Genomic DNA, 20,367 nt, shown 5'->3' on the forward strand with positions numbered 1-20,367 from the left:
CGCAATCATGCCCGACTAGGTGGCCATCAGCCGTGTACATGCGTTGGTCGGTTGAACGACAGTTTTCTTTCCTTTAATTTATGTTTGCAAAGCTCACGTAGATACTTATGTGAGGTTGTATACACGTGGGGTAGTGGCTTGGGTTCTTCGGCAGTTTCTAGAAAATATTTCGAAAATAGATTTTCCAGGAAACCGTCAAAAACTTAAATTAAGTTCGAAAAATGTGCTGAAATATGCTGAATGTTTTGTGTAGCAGAAGATCCCTAAGTATTATGAGATTATAGAATTCTGTTAGCATGCTTAAAATCACTATTTTCGTCAATAGGTTTGACAAACTCGATTTTTTCGTGTTTCTTTGAGCAAAATTGGATTTTAAACGTCAAAAGTAAGGTCAGCATTACGTACCAGTGCTATAGAGAGAAAACCGAGGATGCCGTTCCCACCGCAGTCGGTTCTAAGTAACCGGAACGGACTCGGATATTTCGACCTCGCCACTAATTGTTCCTCATTTTTCGTGCACTGTTGCCTACATTTATTCTCCAAACTAAAAAACTTTTCGGAAACTCACAGCTAAACATTTTTCCAAGGATCTCTAATTTCACTACACATCTCCTTTCCATTTTTTATTACATTTTTATTGCAATATTACGTAATGGTCTACCTTGGATTTTTCTTCCAAATGCTACATTATTCGACTAATAAATATTCAGACTACATCCTCACATGCATTCAGACACAAGTTCCTCCACCACCCCAGAAACGGTCAAAAAACTTCATTGACCCAATGTTTCGCCGCACACAATGAACTTCTCAATGCCGCCGCAGAGCTCTAAAAAGCTTCTCTAGAACTCTCCGTAAATAATTACCATGCTGTGTACATACATATGCATGTGGGGTGTAAATACGTCAACGTGCCGAAAGCTTTCGGCTGAGTCCTGAGAAACCGGTCCTGCTGCGGCAAGTATTGCGTACACCAACGCACACGCGTTGCACGTTCCAGCCACTGCAGTAATCAAAACAAACATCCAGGCGCACTTTTCATTCATGCATCCATCCCTGCAAGATATTGAGCAGTGTGCAACAACAACAACCACCGTGAGAGCAACCAGCTGCCTGAGTGTGCTGGATGTGTCGGCATCTCCATTAGGAGCTCTCTATTGATGGGCGATAGTAATAGCAGTTGGCGGTGCGGGTCGCTTTAAGGCTTTTTTAGTGCAAAATATGCGCGCATGCGGTGAATGCAGTCATAAAATCAATGAAAATCAAACTCTTACTTTCACTTTTGATTTCGTTACGCACCTTTGGTGTGCTTTATCTAGCCGCTGCCATTAGTGGCATTAAATGAATCGTCTTTTGTGTGGCTTAGATATTTTGTTTAAGGAGAAAATTAGGTAAAATATTTTATTTCACATTTAAATCAAAATGTAAAAATATTTTTATATTTTTTTTTATATTTTTTTTATATATAAATATGTTTTACTACTATCAGCTTATTACAAATGTTCCATTACACCCTGCAAATTTAATTTCTTAAATTATAAAAGAACAAACAATTGGCACCCTATTATAAATCAGCTGTTGCATTGTTTTCATTAATAATTAGAACATACAATATACAAAATTTTTTAAACTGTAATTTACGAAACTAATGAAAAAACGCTTAACACTTTTTCTTTTATTTAATTAAAATACTTTGAAACTTTTTAGAAACCATAAATAAAAATTCACGAGGCAATTGACACTCTTTTCGTTTTCAGAGGGTAGAAAATGTTGCACTTCTGCCTGTTTAGAAGACAATATTTGATAAAAGAATTCGCAACTTTGACAGCTCGTAACATTTTTGTGAGAAAAGAAAACGCTTTAGATTATATTAACTTTCTTCTCTCCACTTGATACACAAAATATCAATATCTAACCTAAAAATTCTTTAAAAAATTCTTTAAAAAATTATATTTAGGTTATTTAAATAAATTTTGTATTAATTTATTATACAAAATTACATATAGTTATAAAAATCTACAAAAACAATTGCATACAACTAACTTTATTTTCTCTTCTTCTTCTTTGCAGAGGACGTAAACGTTTTGTCTCCGAAGGAGACGGTGGCCATATTAAGCCACAAACTATTCCAATTCGTGACTAAAAAGAAACGAAACAAATTAATTACAATTTAAACACACACACACAAAACAACAAACCACAACTAAGTAACAACAACATCAAGCACTTTTTAACCACAAAATAACTGCATTCTTTCTACAAAAACAACTGACAAATGAAAAACCACAACAACATTAATCAACAGCAACAAAAAGTAAAACGAAAAAAGGTAGTATTATCAACAGCTCTAAAGAAAAAAAATAAAACAACAAAAACAAATGGAAATATAAATGACAACCGACCGTTAAAAATTAGACGACGAAATGCAGAAAAAGCCAGAAGTGTGAACATTTAACATACAATTATTTTCCTCACTACAAATTTGTTTGCATAAAAAACCAACAACTACAACAGGGTTATAACAAATTTGCAAAGCCTGCGGAGCAGCAATAAACAACGAGATGGAAGAGTGAGCGCAAAAATCTACGGAATTGCAAATTCGACAAATTATAAAGCAACAACAACTAAATTTTTTGACAGCTTTCATTGTGCTGCTCCAATGAATGTTGTAGGAGTCCGATATGTTTGTTGCAGTTGTTGTAACAATACACAGTCGCATGGAAATAACAAATAATCACAAAAATCGAATAGCAAACACAAGAGACCGTGATAAATACGCTGTAATGTGGCCACGAGCGAAGCACTTCCTCTTCTGCATAGACCACACACTCACCGATCCAGCAGATCGGCATGAGTCCATCAATCACTCTTCTGTAATTAATTTAAGAGGCATGTTTGTGAACTGCTTTTTTTTTTGACTTGAGACAGCGAATGTAATTTTAAGTTTTCATGCTATGATTTGAATTCTCGCAAATTTATTGTATATGTACGTTTGCTGAAGTATGAGTAAATAATTGCTGTATTTTTAATATATAAAATTTTTGTAAAGAAAAAACAAAGAGAAACGAACGAAAACACTGCAAATATTATGAGTAGAAATTTGATGAAAGAAAAATTGAAATTTTGTAATTTGCGCAATAATAAAAAAACGTAAACGAGATGAGTATCGCGAAATAAAAATGTAGCCTTTTTGTTTTTTAGACATTTCTCTTTGTATGTATGTGTGACACAATGCAGTTGATAATTTGCGTTTTGCAAACACGCGCAAAATTTAGCGAGCCACAAAAAAATTTAAAAAAACAAAAAAATTAAATTGTATTGATACACCAAAAAATTACACAAAAACTCATAAATTTATTTGTGGCGTACAATTTTGCAATGCAAATACAAAAATAAAAAAATCAAATTATCACCAAAAATTGAAACAAAGGCAGCGGTTTCAAAAAAAGCAAGACAAGAACTCTACATTTTAGCCAAAATTAAGAATGCATGCGCACAAAGTCACAAAGAGCAGCGAGAGAGCGAGTATGAGGCAACAGCGTTAGCTCAGCTATATTTAAAGCTAAAAAATATGCATTTTGTTTGCAAGCGTAGCAATACTAGTTTATTGCGTAACAGAAAAATTACAAATTTACAATTATAGCGGTAATGCATTGGATATTCGAAAATAAAATAATTACAATTAAAAGCAAATGCCAAGAGTTTGCATTATTTCGCTACTCAATTTTAATATAAAAACTATATGGTACTGTTAGTGGTGTAAAGCGGTTTTCTCACGAATTGTATTTTTTATTAAAAAAAAAGCTAAATTACTTCAAAAATGTAAAAAACGTTGGAAAACAGCAAAAGCAAATTTATAGCATGCGTGCGCTTTTCGTGAGCATAGCAAAGAGTGTTATTTTCTGGCTGCTGCCTACTTTTAGGCTGTAAATTTTAAATCGAAAATTGTAATATTAAAGTTCAATTTTATAAATTATTATTTTTTATAGTAAAAAAGTTATGGTTTTCGACTTTAAATGGTGAATGCATAATACTTTTCCTAATTTTATTTTTAAATTTAAATTAAATGTTTTTTAAATATAAATTCTATTTTTTTTTAATATAAATTAATTTTTTTTTAATATAAATTAATTTTTTTTTTTAATATAAATTAATTTTTTTTTTTAATATAAATTATATTTTTTTTAATATAAATTAATTTTTTTTAATATAAATTTACTTTTTTTTAATATAAATTTTTTTTTTTTTTAATAAATACATTTTTTTTTATATATATTTAATTTGTTTTTTAATATAAATTTTTTTATTTAATATAAATTTATTTTCTTAATAAAAAAAAATTGTAAATGTCTAATAATTTTCTTAAAACTAAATATAATGTAACTTTTCTTTCAATTGTAAAAGTCACAAAAACTACCAAAAACCTAAAAAAGTTTAATTTAAAATTAAATTTTTCATTTATACTCTTTGTTATGCTCACTAATAATAATTTTTTTGCGTAACATAACCTAAAAATGCGAAAATTATGTCTGTGCGCATTCATACATTTAAAATTTCAATTATTTACACAGAAGTTTTGCAAAAAATGCGAAGTTTGATCTTACATACATTTTTAAAAATGAAAATTCATAAATATAACTTTATTTTTATTTAAACAGTGTATGCATTTGTTTAAACTAAAGAAACAAAAAAACACTTTACAAAAAAAATATTGCTGGTAGAGAAAACAAATATTTAATGTACATTCTTTTCTCTCAGTGTACGTAACATAGCCTTTCGAAATAACGAAAATCACATGACATTAAAAAAGCAACATTATCAAACATAATTCATACATAAATGTCAGAAAAATGCAAAATTTTGTGAACGAAAAGTGAAATATCACAACAACAATGTGGATTGTAATTACTTTTTTTTTACTTCTTTTCAGTTTTGGAACTTTGTTTAACTTTTTTTTAGATTATATTGTGATAAGGAACTTTATGCATACTTTAAATAAATAAAATTTTGGCTAGAAAAATTGGCTGCTTCTTTTTTAATGATCTACTTAAATTTGTGTAATGTTTATTGTAATTGCAAATTTTCAAAAACAAAAGGAAATTTAAAATTGAAGCAAATTGTGGCGCTGCGCTACGCGTAGCCTTTTTATTGCAAACTACCGATAAATAACATACTATAATATTTACTTACTAATAATTATACTTTTTAATTAAACGTTATTACTATACATTTGCATATACCTAAATACATACATACATATGTACAAGCATGTATCTTTAATTATATATATAAATACATAATAATATGCATTTGTGCGTACTACATACATACATACATGTATTTCATACAAAATTACTTACCAGGTAAAAAGCATAAAAATAAAGTTCGTACTACATATTGCAAATATTGAAGAATTATAGACGAAAGTGTTTCATTTTAAATATATTTGGAGGTTTTGAAAACTTGCGACTGCGTAACCAGCACAATGCGATTTAAAATATGGAAAAAAACGAATAGAGATGGGAAAAAATTATTTATGAAAAATAAACAACTTTTCTTTATAAAAAATTACATTTAGTTGTTGCTTTATTCTTTCATACAACATTACGGGTATGTTCGAGCTACGTAATAATTACAGCAGTACACTTCATCACTTAACTTAATTAAATAAAATAAATTTCCTAAAATCACTACAAAGACAAAGTCATTAACACGGCTACCGCATACGCTGATTGCCACCCTGCATATTGGCCGCTGCATTCTGTGCTGACGACGCGCCACCCGTTGCACCGCCTGCCACTGGCAACACATTTTGTTTGCGATAATTTGTGAAACTTTCCAAATACTGATTAATCGTATCGATTGGCTCGTACACCTCATTTTGTTTCGTATGTATCTGCTGTTGGCCCATAGTATTCATTATTTGTTGCGAAAAATATGCTGGGTATTCTTTGGCAATTGGCATGCCGAGAAAACCTTGCAAAGTTTCACGTATCATTTCCCAACAATATGAAAGCACCACACATGGTCGATATTCAATCTCAATGAGTATGCCCTTAAAGTTTTCCATCATTGTGACTGAACCCAACTTAATGAGAAAATCGCCGTATTCGAAACGCGCACCTTTCGATTCAATCTTCGTTTGTTTTTTCGAAGTGTATACTGAAGTCATTTTCAGCATAAGCAAATCGAATAGGTTGTCTGCCACTAGTGGTATTTGTTTGCCGGCGCCATTGTCTAATATGGAAAATGTGGATGCGGGATATTCAGAATCGTGCAACACATGTACAGTTTTGGCTGGACCGTGTTGTGGTGTGGAAATGTATGTTTCACAATCGACCAGGAATTGACCGGTGTGTATGGCGCCCAATGCCAAAAGCCGCTTGGTGAGGTAGTCAATGGCTTGAGCGCCAGTCTTACCTTCTGGTATCTGATATGGCAGCAATACAGTGACGCCCATTGCTAATGTACAAAGAACAAATATAAATGTAAATTTAGAAACTAAAAAAATATTGAAAATGTCTTAAAAAATAAACTATTTACCATAAATTTATTGAATCCGCTTTGTTTTCAACACACAAATTTGTGAATTGCCGTTTAAGCTATCAGCTGTTAGAGCGGAACAAAATGGTATAGTAATGGAACACAGCATGCACGGCTAATTCATTGCAACAGTTCTTACAATTTTATTTTATTGAATGATATGCAATTATTTTAATATTTTTAAATTTAACTTATTTTTTCAATAAAGCTAGTAAAAATTTTGTATTTGAAAAATAATATTGTTCCTCATATAAATATAATTATTTATTTTATTGATTTTGAGACATCCACTCTGTTCCACTAACCAATTGCATTAATGAATTTTGGACTGCTATTTGAATTTAACTATACATTAAATAGCTTTGTGATAATTTGGAAATTTAAAAAAATAGGTTGTTTTCGAAACAGCTGGTTTTACGTAACCGGAAAGACACTAATTTATATCCGGCAGTTTACAAGGGCCGTTTCCTGAGCAGTAATTCAAAAAACTTTGTGGGAACGTATTGTTTAAACATTTAAACCGTACCAAACTCAAAATAATAAATGTGTGCATAAAACATATTAGAGCAATCAAGTGTACTTAGTCCTGCCATAAATTCTGTTACAAAGTTTACACTGTGTACATATGACCATAATTGGTCATCCTCGTGGGATTCGAACCAATTCTGCCATAAAAACTATTCGCGAACGCATTCTCTTTCCGGAGGAACAGGAATGCGAAATTAATAAATCGAACAGATCTACTTGCTTACACATTTTTTTCTTTTTGGTTTCATTTATAAAACGGCCAGAACTTGTAACAGAACTTATGACAGTAGTTTCTTAAAAACGCAAACATCTCACAAAAAAATAAGTTTTCTAAAATAATCCATAAACTCAGTTGTTTTTTTAATATTTATTGTATTAAATACACACATAGATACATACATAAATATGTATTATTAAATTTGGAACTAATACGTACTCATAAGATGTGTGGATACTGATTTTTGCTGTAATTTCTCATTGCACACGTGCATTAGTGCTTAAGAAACAACCACAAAAACCAAAATCCTCTATTGGCATCAATACAAATCCTTGAGTTTTGTAACACATCTACGCATATATGTAAAAATTCTGAAAGAAATCTAATTTTGAGTGTCCACACATTTGCTATCACTGCTTCTGTACACTACTTGCTGTCTTTTAGATCGGTAGCCGTCTTCTTATTAAATATCTGTGGAGTCTTAAAGCCACGGAAACTTTTACGCAACGAGTTCGTTACACGCTTCTTGTAGCTCGTATTGGTACTGGTCACTGAAATTTTATCATCCGGCACAAATCTGCGATCAAGTCTCTGCAAACTGCTCGCCTCATCGGGTGAATTGCTCTCATTGGAATTGTTTTTCAAAAATTTTCTATTAAAATGTAATTGTGGTGTGCCCCATTTCTTCGCTATAAAAGCTTCGAATTCCGGATCGCTTTCGGAGCCGCTTTCATTACTGGAAAATTTTCCTTTGTAAATGCTTTTAACTTTTACCCGCTCACCTTCAGTTTCACTCACGCCTTCAGCCGATTGTGCGCCACCGCTGTGCGGTGTGTCGGCAGTACCGTTATCCGCAAACGGAATGTCATCCAATTTACGTGTAACAATCACCTCCGCTGGCACGCCCTTCAGATTAACACCCTCGATTTGTGTCTGCTGGAAATCGGTCGGATGTATACCGGTGTGGGGACTGTTGCGCAGCGAATTCCGCACTTTACGTGGCGTCTTTATCTCCACAATGCGGACGCGGTAATGCAGTAACTGAAAAGAAACACAATTTTAATCAAAAAAACTAAAAAATATATATTTTTTCTTTAAACTGCATACCCGATCCTCATCGATGAATTTCGCCAGATCCGTTAGTGACATGCTAATGCAAGTGCCCTCCGCCAATATGTCCTTATCGTACTCACTATGCACCGGATACTTCTGCGTTATGGCTATGGCTTCGTTCTCCTGATGCACAATTGTCACCTCGAAGGCGTAATTATGTTTCTTCTCCTTCACAGTCGATGTACAGGCCATGGTGAAGAGTATGCGCTCCTTATCATGCACTTCATAGAAATTGAACATCTCATCGAACACAATGAAGACATAGTAACCGGTAAGCGGTTTCTGCTTCACGCCCATATTCCAAATCATATCGGTCGTTTCTGTGGTGAACACCTTATCGGCATGATCCTTCTCCAGATGGTCCTTCCAGTGTGCTTCGCGACCCGCCCATTCGCAATCGCCCCACACACGTCCCATAAAGCATTTCATCGGCTTGTAGATGCATTGCTTTTCGTGCCAGCTCAGCAGATCGATTTGCAGGCGCACTGTACAGCCGCCCGAGGCATTCGAGCAACGAAAATGCGCCTTGGAGCACAGCGCTTCGACAGTGAGAGAGCGTATAGTGGTGAAGGGCTCCTGTGGAGAGTGAGAAGTGAGTTACAAGTTTTGTGGACAAAGGCACGTACAACAAAAATTTCAAGTGGGTCTCTTTACGTAAGCGATAAGATATAGAACTACATACAAATGTACATGCAGCAATTCTTTCGACCTTGCCTTCATCAACGATTTCCTTTCACATATTAGATAATTCAAAATGAAATGTGAAAAGATAAATGAATTGAAAAGGTTCTACAATTGATTAAACAACAATTTAAGTTGAGGTGGCTAATAAAAACTTCAATTTTTTACTCGAGTCTTTGCTGCATTAAAGTGTGGCAAGATAAGATTGCAGTGAAAATAGCCGCAATCAAAATTTATGTGACGCGCTGAAGTGCAAAACATTGTCGGCTAAGGGTCTATATTTCCTACTATATGTCCCAATATGATAATGAAATGTTTAAACTAAACTCTAGAGAGAGTAGCTAAGAGGTTATATACATTTAGAATTTACAAAAAATCGTTCTTTTTATTTTATTTTCTTAATGTACATATATTTAGGAATACACCCAGAAAATTTCATATCGTTCAGGTGAATATTTTCGAAGTTACACGCAAATTTGAAAAGTCGTTTCGGAGTGCTTGGAAGTATAAGGCCAAACTTTAAACGCGTTTTTCTCAAAATGGTGTTTTCAAAGTCGGTGATCAACATTATTCGAAAACGGTTAAGCCGATAGTCACAAATTTTAACGCGAGCTTCTTAAAAATATTTTTTAGTAATTAAACGAACATTTTTTCTCACCGATAAATATTTTTTATAAACATTTTAAGAACGAAATTTCATCAAGAATCGATTTTTTGTTGAAAAACGGCCATTTCGTCAAACAAATTTATTTTGCGTATTTCTTCGATTTGATTTACCAGATTACTTAAACGAAAGGAGCTTTCAGAGATCAGCTATATAAATATTTTTACTAATACTAAGCCTTACTAATACTAAGCCTTAAAATCAGGGATAAGATAAAGGGATGCCTAACTTACTCAAGTTAAAACACCAGAAATTTCGGTTTCTTCTGCCTCCTAATTGAATAACCCCTTAAGAACATATTTGTCACGATTTTATATATGTATACATATATTTTTACAAGACAATCAGGTTAATGTAACATATTGCACTGTTAGCTATAGAAATTGTATCCATAAACTCCATAGTTCGAAGTCAATAACAGATAAGCTTAGGTTAGGTTAAGAAGTTGATCTTAAGAGGGATCTCACAGTCTATTATGGTATCTAAAACTCCTAAAAACTAGAAAATAGATCGACTGGCTATTACCAGTTTCGGCTATGTCTACTGGTTCGCCGAAGTTAAAACTGCAGAGATGTTTCAGCCTTAGTCTTACAAACGCTGAACAATGAAGGAGAAAGTTTTCATCATTCATAACACTTTGAACACTACCGTCCGATAAGTTTTTAAGCGTTACTGCATGAATACGTCTCTGAAAGAGGCTACACTTCGTAGCGGTACGTCTACCGCTGCTTTGATAGCAACCAACTCTGCTCGAAAAACACTAAAGTGGTCCGGTAGTCTAAAGTTAAGATTAAGGGAATACTCCTTCTTCAACTTTCCCTCCTAGCTTTGACCTATCCTTGAAAAAGCTCACCCCACCTTTTCTCTAGCGACTTCTCCCCATCCACATCTCCCTCGTCTGTATGTCAACAGAGAAAAAGCTGCCACGAGTGGTCTCTGCGACGTAGTGTTCCAAGTTTTGAGGAATGCATTTAAATGAGGAGACAATTTCGACGCGTCGGACCAATAAATATTGAATTTGGAAACATTGCGACGTTACCGTTTATATTCTACGGATTCTTCCTGAACACGGTACTTTAAGTTTACCGCGAAGTTTATTACACACAGAAAGAAACGCCTGAAGTATAAAATGATCAGCGTGACGAGCTGGTTTGATGTAGTCAAGTATATACGCGAACTAGTCATAGTTTTTGAGACATCGATCAGAAATTTTGTACACGTTCTTTTCTTCCCAAGAAGCTGTTCACGTGTAGGAACCGCCGATAACGGACCACTATAAGATGTACCTATCATACAAACTGTTCGCTCAAAATCAAGTCCTCGTATGGAAAACTTTATATAGATATCTTTAAAAGATTCGGCAAGGATTATTACACCAAACTTCGAATAACTAGGACAGATCGGTTCTCTATAGCATATGGTTACCAAATGATCGATTAAAATCAAGATATAGATATTTTCATACCCTATTATCCTATAAGAAATGCCGAATTAACGTTCTTTCTTGTTCAAACTTTTATTATATTCTGTCTTTGATTTAAAGATTATATGTATAATGGAAAAGCTAAAAAAAGAATAATGATATCAGCTTCATCGGCAGAACGACAAAAAGATTATTGACGTCAAGCCAAATTAAATAATTACATTTAGCGACATTATATATATACATACATATATATATATATTGACACTTTAATGCCGGCAAAAGCAAATATAAAGTGTGATAATATGGAAAAATTGATAGGAAAAGTGAGTTTTTGTCGCGGAAACTAATGGCACTTAAATACATATGTTATGTGAGTTGGAGAAGTTGAGTACTTATAAGACTAAAGGTCGTTTTCTCAATGTCTAATTACTAACCAACTGTCAGTTAAGTACTGGTTCACTTCACCGAAAGAAGGAATTTGAATGAGATGGTTCCTACAGATGGTTCCTAAGTCATCCTATCCTAAATTTCTTATATGCTAAGAGAAAAAGTTTCACCATCATAAGATTGAGTGAGACTAGACTAATATATGCGATGTAAAATTTAAAAAACTAAAGAAACTAATAAATTTTAGCAACAAAAATTCGAATATTCAACCACTTACCTTACAAAGCGGACAGAGTAAGAGCACGCGAGTGCACTGCTGACAGATACTGTGACCCGTCTTGCATAACAAAATCGGTGACTTCATCGGATAGGCACAGCCGGGGCACTTGAGTTCCTCAATCAGACGTTCATAGTGATTTATTGAAATCTGCTTGGGCGCCTCCGGCGACAGTGAGACCGGTCGCTCCACCATGCGACGCAACGTCGGCACCGGCTCTTCACGCAGCTGTACGGTAGCCACTTTAATCGGTTCCGGCAAGACAGCGCTCGTTATCAAAGTTGTGGCTTTCTTTGTTGGCGAGCTTTGCGGGCTCAAGGCAGCCGCGGCTGCCAAAGGTGATGTGGGTGATGAAATTGTTGTTGGTGTGGGTGTAGCAATCGGTGCTAGCGCTGCTGTTGCATTTGTGGGCGACACTGCTATTGCTGCTGGCGTTGTTGTTGCTACTGCTTTGGTTGGCGTGGTTGGCACCGAGGTGGCGGAGTACGAGCGCTGATCACCAATACCAATGCTACGTGTACGACTCAACATAGGCGGCTTGGGTGGCGGTGTACCGGGCGAACGCGGTAGTGTTGCATATTTCGTAGTTGAAAAGTTTGCGGCTGTCGCCTTGGTATGACCATTGAGTTCGGTTGCACTGCTGCTGCCCAATTTGTTGCCACCAACATTTTGTTGCTCTTCGCGTGTGTGTATACGCGTCTCGCTAAGTACCGTTTCGGCGCCATTAATCGTCTGTGTCTTGGTTTCCGTTTCGGTCTTCTCATCGATCGTGTACTCGCTGATGGTGTTGTTGAGAAAGAGTCGTCGCTTCTCATTGATCTTCTCGATGTTCTTTAAATGGCCGATTATTTTCAGATCCTCACTGAGATCGTTGCGTAAACTCTTCGCGTTACCATTGATGATTGCTGTTGTTGTGGCGGTAGTTGTTGCATTCTTATTGCTTGTACTGGCTGTTGGAGCGTCAGCTTCGTTTTGATTGCTTTTATCCGCTGCGTTTTTGGGCTCACCGTTTGTTGTTGCTGTTGTTGTCGTTGTTGTTGTGCTTGAATCGTCCTGTGACTTCGCTGTCTGTGGCACCGACGTATCACTGCTGGAGTTGATGGTGACTTTGGTGCTGTTGCTGGTGCTGGAAATACTGCTGGCATTAGAGAGACTTGTGGTAGACACTACACTCGCAATAGTCGTGGCCTCGTTGCCATTGAGATCACCGATTGGCACTTCGTGTATAGTGTTCATTGTTTTTCCAAATTTTTTGTTTTTACACAAATTGCAAAATTATTTTTAGCAAATTTGATTTCAACTAGTTTTTTGAAAGTTTTCAGTTTCAACTCTGCGTACTTTTCATTAACGGTAGTTACGCATTAAATGTGTGAAAATACCGTACGCCTACTGCTCTGTTGGCAAAGTGAATTTTAAATTGTCATTTCGATTAAATTTTTTGCCTCAAATTTGTATGTCGAAGCAATTTAATCATACGTTCCCGAAGTTTTTAGTATTTTTTATCTCTAAGGTATCTTATCAAATGTGGACTGAGACCGTAGTGCAACCCAACGCCCCACCGCTGCCGCCGGCATGCCGGCAAAATGCCGACAGGTGAGGCGTGTCAACGGTAATCGATATCACGCTAAGCAAACATCAGCTGAATGAAGTGTTTCTCATTGTGTTGTTGCCGGTGGAGAGTCGCAACCGAGCTCTATACTCACTTACTCATTTGCAGCTAGATTCTAAACACAGCTGAGCGTTAATTGCATATCTCTCTTGCTATCAGCTGAGCAAAAAGTGTAGAAAAGATTCAAAGCAAACACCTGGGGCTGAAATGTTTGTCACCACCGACTGTCAGGGCATAATTTTACCGGTAGAATTAATGCAACTTTTCGTAAAATGGCAAAAAGTGTTATCAGTGTTGTGCTAATAGAGTGTGTAAATAACATTAAATGGCCGTGATTATCTCTATTATCCCCAGAGCAGATATCAAAGCAAAAAATAATAATAATAGTGTGAAAAGATATAAAGTTGTTTTTTCGTTATGTCACTCAGGAAACTCATACCAACTTCGCTGAATATAAAAAAAATTGCCACCATACCCTCAACGAAACGAGGTTCTTTATATAACAGTACTTTAAGCATATAATACATTTTGTTAACGTCACAATAGCGCATATTTTCGATAGCTTTTCTTCAGGTGTCTTTCAAAGAGGTATTATTGCCATACACAGTAAGCGTTCCACCCATTACCCATTTTGAGACCCAGCCAACATTCATTATTGGGCAATATTCGCCAAAATAGACCTCGTCCAGCACGATGTGAAGAAAATATATTAGCTGTAGCTGAGAGTGTACCCGAAGATCATCGTGGAGAGTCGATTCGGAGTCGTTCGCTGCACCTCGGACTGACGTATCAAACGACTTGGCGCATTTTACATCGAGATCTTAAATTGAAAGCGTACAAAATACAGTTTGTGCAAAGAACTTTAACCAACTCGATCTCCAAGTGACATCGTTTCGCTATATGGGCTCGTGAAAAGTTGCAAGAAGATACGCCTTTTTCGAGCCAACTTTTATTCAGCGATGAGGCCCATTTCTGGTTCAATGGGTAGGGACACAAACAAAACTGTTGCATTTGAGACGAAGAGCAACCTGAAGGGATTCAAGAACTGCCATTTCATTCAGAAAAAAAAAACGGTTTGTGGTTTGTGAGCCGATTGAAACTTCGGTCCATATGTCTTCAAAAATGATGCTGGTGAGAACATAACCGCCAATGGCGACCGTTATCCCGCCATGATAACCGACTATTTGTTGCCTGAAATTGAAGCTCGTGACCTCGGGGACAGTTGGTTTCAACAAGACGGCGTCACTTCCCACACATCGCATCAATCACTGGATTTATTGAGCGAACACTTCAGTTTGTATATAATTTCACGTTTTGGGCCGGTCGATTGCCCACCAAGATCGTTTGACACAGGTCATACCTGTGCTCTAACGAGTCATCAAAAACTGGATTGAATACCAAAGAATGTTCTTTTGAATGATAATATACATTCCCCATTAAGTTTTAAGTTTCTATGTTTTTTTCTTTACAAAAGTAGGACTCATCGTAATGGATCCCTCTTTAGTCCCTCAGTTTTCGATATAATTGTATTGATCTGAAATTTTGTACACGTCTTTTACTCATGAAGAAGCTGGACATTTTTCGAAGCTGCCAATATTAGACCCCTATATTATAAAGCTACTATACAAACTGAACGAACAAATTCAAGTTCTTAGAGGAACATTTTTTTCTTTGACAATGAATCTTCACAAAACTTCACACAATTTTAGTTGCTATAAGAAATGCAACTGTGAAGGGTATTATAGCTTCGGTTCAGTCAAGGTAACGTTTTTTTCTTGCTTATTTTGGAATAAATCTTAAATAAAAAATTTCTAATCACAGGATGATTAATTCTGTTGGGCAGTGTTCAGTCGCTGCAACTGTGGAAATTAAGTTAGATAACTTCTATAGTTGGTATAAGCGTTACTTATACCTTCTGTTATTAAAAAAAAAAATTCATAAGAAGTATGTTTTCTTTGCTGAGTGTTTAATAATCACGTTTATCACTAATGAGCCTCCACCAATAAAAGATATTTACGTGCTTTCACACCGTATCTACCTTAAAAACGAGACAACAAAATTTATTCGTGTATAAATGCATTGTGAAATGAAATATTTAGAGGTATTTTATCTAAGATACGCGTGAGTAGCGGTTCGTTGTACAATTATGTCTGCTCGTAAAATACCGCACATTTTGAAGCTCTCCGCGCAGGAGCAGAAGGAGTTCGTCAACTCCTTCGACGTAGTGATGTGTGATTGTGATGGTGTTATGTGGATGATTGCGGCACCGCTGGCCGGTTCGGGTGAAGCGGTGAATGCACTGAAGGCGGATGGCAAGCAAGTGCTCTTTGTGACCAATAACAGTATGCGCTCGGACGATGAATACGTTAAGTTGTTCGGCGGGATCGGAGTGAAGGATTTTCAAACGGTGAGCCCGACACACTTTTTTTCTGTTGTTAGTTGGCTATGTGTGAGAAAAAGCGGCCTAAGGTGTGGAACTGCCGCTGGTGACGTTAAAGTCTAGTGTGTGCCCCATTGGATGGTTAAGTGCAAGTGCAGATGGCTTATTAAGAACAAATTTGTCGAAAAATTAGTGTCCTTATTAAGGGGTTATATCCACTTGAGACCTCTTAAAAAACATTTTCTTTGATATGTGCATATTTTTGCTAATAAATTTGTTTGTTTCTTTACTTCAACTAGAACGACATCATACATCCCATTAAGTCCATGCTGTACTATATAAAGAAGCATAATATAAAGGAGCCAGTTTTCTCATTATGCAGTCCCCCCAGTACTAGAATGCTTCGTAAAGTGGGCGTAGATGTAAGGACTTTGGTAAGTATAATAATTTTTCAAGCAAATGTATGTACAAGGTGCGTTCCAAAGTAAACAGGACTTTAAACAAATGGTTTTTTCGGCAAAATCAATTTATTTTTTTCAAAATAGCCTCCTTCTGTTTCAAGACAGCTTTTTGCACGGTTCAAAAGCATGTCGAACGAGTGTTTTAGCTCGTTGGCCGGTATGGCCACCAGTATGCTGCTGCAATCATTTTGGATGGCTTCTAACGCTTTCCTTTCATGCGCAAATGCATTTTTCCGAAAAGGAAGAAGTCGCACGGTGCCATATCAGGTGAATACGGGGAGTGGTTAATGGTTAAAATGTGATTTTTGGTCAAATAATCGGTCACAAGCGTCGATCGAGTGTTGGATTCTGAGCAATTTTTGGTCGTCAGTCAATTTGTGTGGAAAAAACTGTGCAGACACCTTTCGTAAGCCCAAATGTTCGGTCAAAATGCGATAAGTCGATGTTTTAGAGATGTTCAATTCCATCCATGATTTTCATTGATGATTTCGGCTGATTAAAATTCTCTCTGGAGAATCGATAAAGACAGCAGATTCTAACGCACCAGTCGACATATAGATGGCGCCACCAGGGGGCGCTAGATTCAAAAACTCCTGTTTACTTTGGAATCCACCTTGTATACGTAATCCGAACTAAACTTCCTACCGTCACGTACCGTTCTCCCCGGTACCACTGTTAAGTATTAAGTCGGGAGACAGGTTGAGCAATGCTCATACCTTCATAATGATCTGCATGCAATCCGTCATAAGCTGCATTTAGTACTTGTGACCCCACCTCTGATGGCCTCGAAACCCGCCTCATACAACATAGTAAAGCTGAGTGAACCGTTAATTTTGTGTTTCACAACTTTCAATGTCACAAGTTTATACAAATAGTTTGGTTATCATGTTTGCTATCTAATGCTGACAAAGACTTCGTTTAGATTTATGTCTTTAGATACTTAATCCGTCTCTTTCGCGACACTGTTGCACTCGATACTCTATTTTGTATTTGTATTTATTTTACAGCGCTTGAGTGAACCTAATCAAAATGTAAACATCGGTTACCGTTAAAAGTGTTCTCTTCAGAATTTCATAAAATTGAGTAAAACTCTCATGATTCTCGAGATTATTTACGTACATACTTATATAAGACGTGATACATAGATGTGATGTCAGAATAGAAAAGTACCAAGTGCTTATCAAGATACAGTAAATTTAAAATATGTGTGAATAAATAAGTTTTGAATAGGGAAATAAACCGCAAGTAAAATTTTTTTTATAAAAAACCGGTTCCGTCTGAAACTCGTTAATACCATGCATGGTATAAATCATTACTGTGTTCCGAAAATATAATCTTGGAAGAGTTTATTTGTATGGAATATAGAAGCCATGTGCACGAAGTCCATTTCTATGACAGTCAGTGAATAACAGTTTTCGGAGCTAGTTATGGCACTACTTAAGCCCTATTATCCAGGAAGCATTCCCAGAAACTATTTGACCAAAAGTACTCGAAACTATTTTACCAAAAAATGTATTATCAAGAAAACTTTTGCTAAAGCCGTGTAAAAGGCGTATAATAACGACATGAATTTAAGTTTAAGATATTCTTGTCAAAAATTTTCCTAGAAATCAATCACCATGCAAACCTATTAAGCCTTCCTTTGACATATTCTTGCCTAACCACAATTTAGGAAAATAAAAATTCTGTAAAATTGTAAATTATTGTGTTAGTTTCTAAAACCTTTGTCTCTTTTTGATTCCTTAAGGACACCACTGAAGAAATTACACCCAATAATTTGGGAAGAATCACAGAACCGGAAGCAAGAATGGGCGCTGTACTGTATGATATCAAATTGGACTTAACTTATCCGCAAATTGCAGCGGCCACACGGTATCTAGCAGACAAGGATTGCCAGTTTATTGCCGGTGGTACAGATTGGTTATTACCGATGACGAAGGATCTAACTGTACCAGGTATGTTTCGCAGCTACACACGCATATACTATAAACGCATCGATTTTATATTTGTTTATAAGATTTAAAATGAACCTATTTTATATTTGTCTTTAGGATTTTGCGATATCCTCGACACACTTAAACGCTTCACAGGACGAGAACCGATAATAATTAGCAAACCGGCAGTTTTGCTTGGAGAAATTTTGAAGGATATCTACAAATTGGCCGATCCCAAGCGTTGTCTGTTTGTGGGCGATTCTCTCACGCACGATGTGCGCTTCGGTCTGAATTGTGGCTACCAAACCTTGCTCGTTTTAAGCGGCAGCACACCCATAGAGGAAATGTGGCAGGCAAAAGCGGAGGATCAGCCTCATTTTTATGCGGATAGCATGGCCGATTTCATAGAACTATATGCGAATATAAGTAAAAGTGCTTAAAAATGTAATATTTGTAGCATGAATTGCATTGTTGTTAGATGATATTGTGAGATTGAAAATATTTGTTTATTTAACTTGAAATTTTAATGCCTTCAATGGATTATACGCACAGTTACTGCTTAAGACTTCTTTGTGAAAAAATATTTACATAATATGAAATTGACACGGACTGAGCAATATAAACTTCGCGTGCAAACCGAATCGATAAACTTTATTTCTTGGATTAATATAATCTTTTTGTACTATATGTTGGTGTGAAGTTCGATTTCAATTTTGTCAATTAGTGTGTGTTTGGCTGCTTGAAAATTTGCTGACGAATCGTTGAAAATGTTGCAGAACTGTTTCTGAGATGGACTCGGACTTTTTCACGAACATAACTATTTGAGTGGTATAAAGCATTCATGAAGGCTGTGAAGTCATCGAAAACTTGTCCTAAGCGAGTTGCCCGTCTGCCTTTGTTAATGACGATAACATTGAAAAAATTAGTGACACATTGTTTGAAACTCGAATTTTTGGCATCAAGATATAGTAGTGGATCTCAATATCTCTTATTGATCAACTCAACCGGTTTGGTAATTGTTTTGGGTACGAAGCGTGTCAGTGCTAGGCTCTTCCTAAAAGATCTGAATCTTTTACTAAAGCGATGTCACGTTAAAACCGCAAAAAAGACGCTTGACAATGTAGCTGAGGACCCTACATAAATCAAAAGCATTGAATGAACTTAGAGTAAGAAATCGTAAGCCATTCAAAAAAAAAATCTCCCATAAACGTAAAATAAAGATTTTGAAACTTCCGGTTGACTCTATACCTCTATATATCGGTCGATAGGTGAGTTATCTTAATGAAGCTCACAGAGGATTTATCCTCCAGGCCACCGGATACGTAATATAAAAAATACAAACTCCCCGGTATACATATATACATACATACAGGGTTCGTTTGAAAAGTAATAGGACTGAGTTTATTTAAAAAAAATGTGTTAATTTCTTTAAAAACTCTCAAAACAGACTCCTTTTGCGTCGATGCAGCGCTGCCACTGCGATTTCCAAGCATTGAAGGCGTTACGGAAGGCATTTACCAGACCCGTTTGACCCTTCGTTTGAGTCTCTTGAGGACTTCCACGTAAAACTTGGCGTTGACGGTTAGTCTAGGAGGAACAAATTCACGGTAGTCAAAAAAGATAATGAGCATCGTTCTTACTTCTTTGGATTTTCTCATTCATCAGCGACCTCTTCCCGGCCTTCCAAAAGGGCCTGGTGCCACCGAAACACACCACTTCTTGCTAAAGCAACATCTGGGTAAACCTGTTTGATCATATCAAACATCTCTGTCGCTCCATTTTCGGCTTGCACCACTCACAGAGACATGCTGCTCGAAAATATTTGCCCTGACTCTCCAGGTACTCTGAGACAACTGAACAGCCGCTCGTAAAATTGCTGCATGGAAACGAGTATAATAGAGTAATGCCATCATCAATATCAATGGCATCGTCAGTCACCTTGTGATAAGACTAGTATGGGTGCTGAGCCCCATTGGAATCGCAGGTAAGCGCAAAGCGGGTGAAAGGCATCTTAGCCATTTTTACAGTGGAATGGACACGTGTAGGAACCCCGGCTCCGCGTTCTACTATTGGAGCTGGTTACTTCGCGGCAAGCGCTGGGCTCCCATTAGTTGTTGTGCTATCGCAATACCATTTTGTCTCAAAGT

General features: G+C 36.2%; 4 protein-coding genes across 11 annotated transcripts in view; 2 read left to right on the top strand and 2 right to left on the bottom strand.

The window, feature by feature from the left end:
- LOC105225177 (programmed cell death protein 4) overlaps window positions 1-3,065 on the top strand; it is a 42,133-nt gene extending 39,068 nt beyond the window's left edge. For all 6 annotated transcript variants that reach the window (XM_049456423.1, XM_049456421.1, XM_019989861.3 and 3 more), the window contains exon 5: window positions 2,071-3,065. In XM_049456423.1, coding sequence (XP_049312380.1) covers window positions 2,071-2,143 — 73 coding nt within the window. In that variant the 3' untranslated portion in view covers window positions 2,144-3,065. The remainder of the gene's footprint in view (window positions 1-2,070) is intronic.
- A 2,541-nt stretch (window positions 3,066-5,606) lies between these two features.
- On the bottom strand, window positions 5,607-6,684 carry LOC105225178 (mediator of RNA polymerase II transcription subunit 20). Its single transcript, XM_011203518.4, has 2 exons — window positions 6,544-6,684; window positions 5,607-6,462 (listed from the first exon to the last, which is right to left on the bottom strand). The coding sequence occupies exon 2, from the start codon at window positions 6,458-6,460 to the stop codon at window positions 5,717-5,719; it is 744 nt and encodes a 247-aa protein (XP_011201820.2). The 5' UTR covers window positions 6,461-6,462; window positions 6,544-6,684; the 3' UTR covers window positions 5,607-5,716.
- A 739-nt stretch (window positions 6,685-7,423) lies between these two features.
- LOC105225182 (mucin-5AC) overlaps window positions 7,424-20,367 on the bottom strand; it is a 41,942-nt gene continuing 28,998 nt past the window's right edge. Inside the window, exons 2-5 of one of the 3 annotated variants that reach the window (XM_011203525.4) lie at window positions 11,837-13,230; window positions 8,396-8,977; window positions 7,719-8,329; window positions 7,424-7,659 (exon numbers count right to left, since the gene is read on the bottom strand). In XM_011203525.4, the coding sequence (XP_011201827.2) occupies window positions 7,608-7,659; window positions 7,719-8,329; window positions 8,396-8,977; window positions 11,837-13,072 (2,481 nt within the window). In that variant the 5' untranslated portion in view covers window positions 13,073-13,230 and the 3' untranslated portion in view covers window positions 7,424-7,607. Of the gene's footprint in view, window positions 8,330-8,395; window positions 8,978-11,836; window positions 13,574-20,367 lie in introns of those variants that run through there. The other 2 variants (XM_019989864.3, XM_049456396.1) reach the window with 2 other exon arrangements.
- LOC105225181 (uncharacterized) lies at window positions 15,533-18,769 on the top strand. Its single transcript, XM_011203524.4, has 4 exons — window positions 15,533-15,852; window positions 16,125-16,259; window positions 18,034-18,241; window positions 18,338-18,769. The coding sequence occupies exons 1-4, from the start codon at window positions 15,592-15,594 to the stop codon at window positions 18,658-18,660; spliced, it is 927 nt and encodes a 308-aa protein (XP_011201826.2). The 5' UTR covers window positions 15,533-15,591; the 3' UTR covers window positions 18,661-18,769.

Source organism: Bactrocera dorsalis, chromosome 4 (genome assembly GCF_023373825.1).
Source record: "Bactrocera dorsalis isolate Fly_Bdor chromosome 4, ASM2337382v1, whole genome shotgun sequence".
Lineage (NCBI taxonomy): Eukaryota > Metazoa > Arthropoda > Insecta > Diptera > Tephritidae > Bactrocera > Bactrocera dorsalis.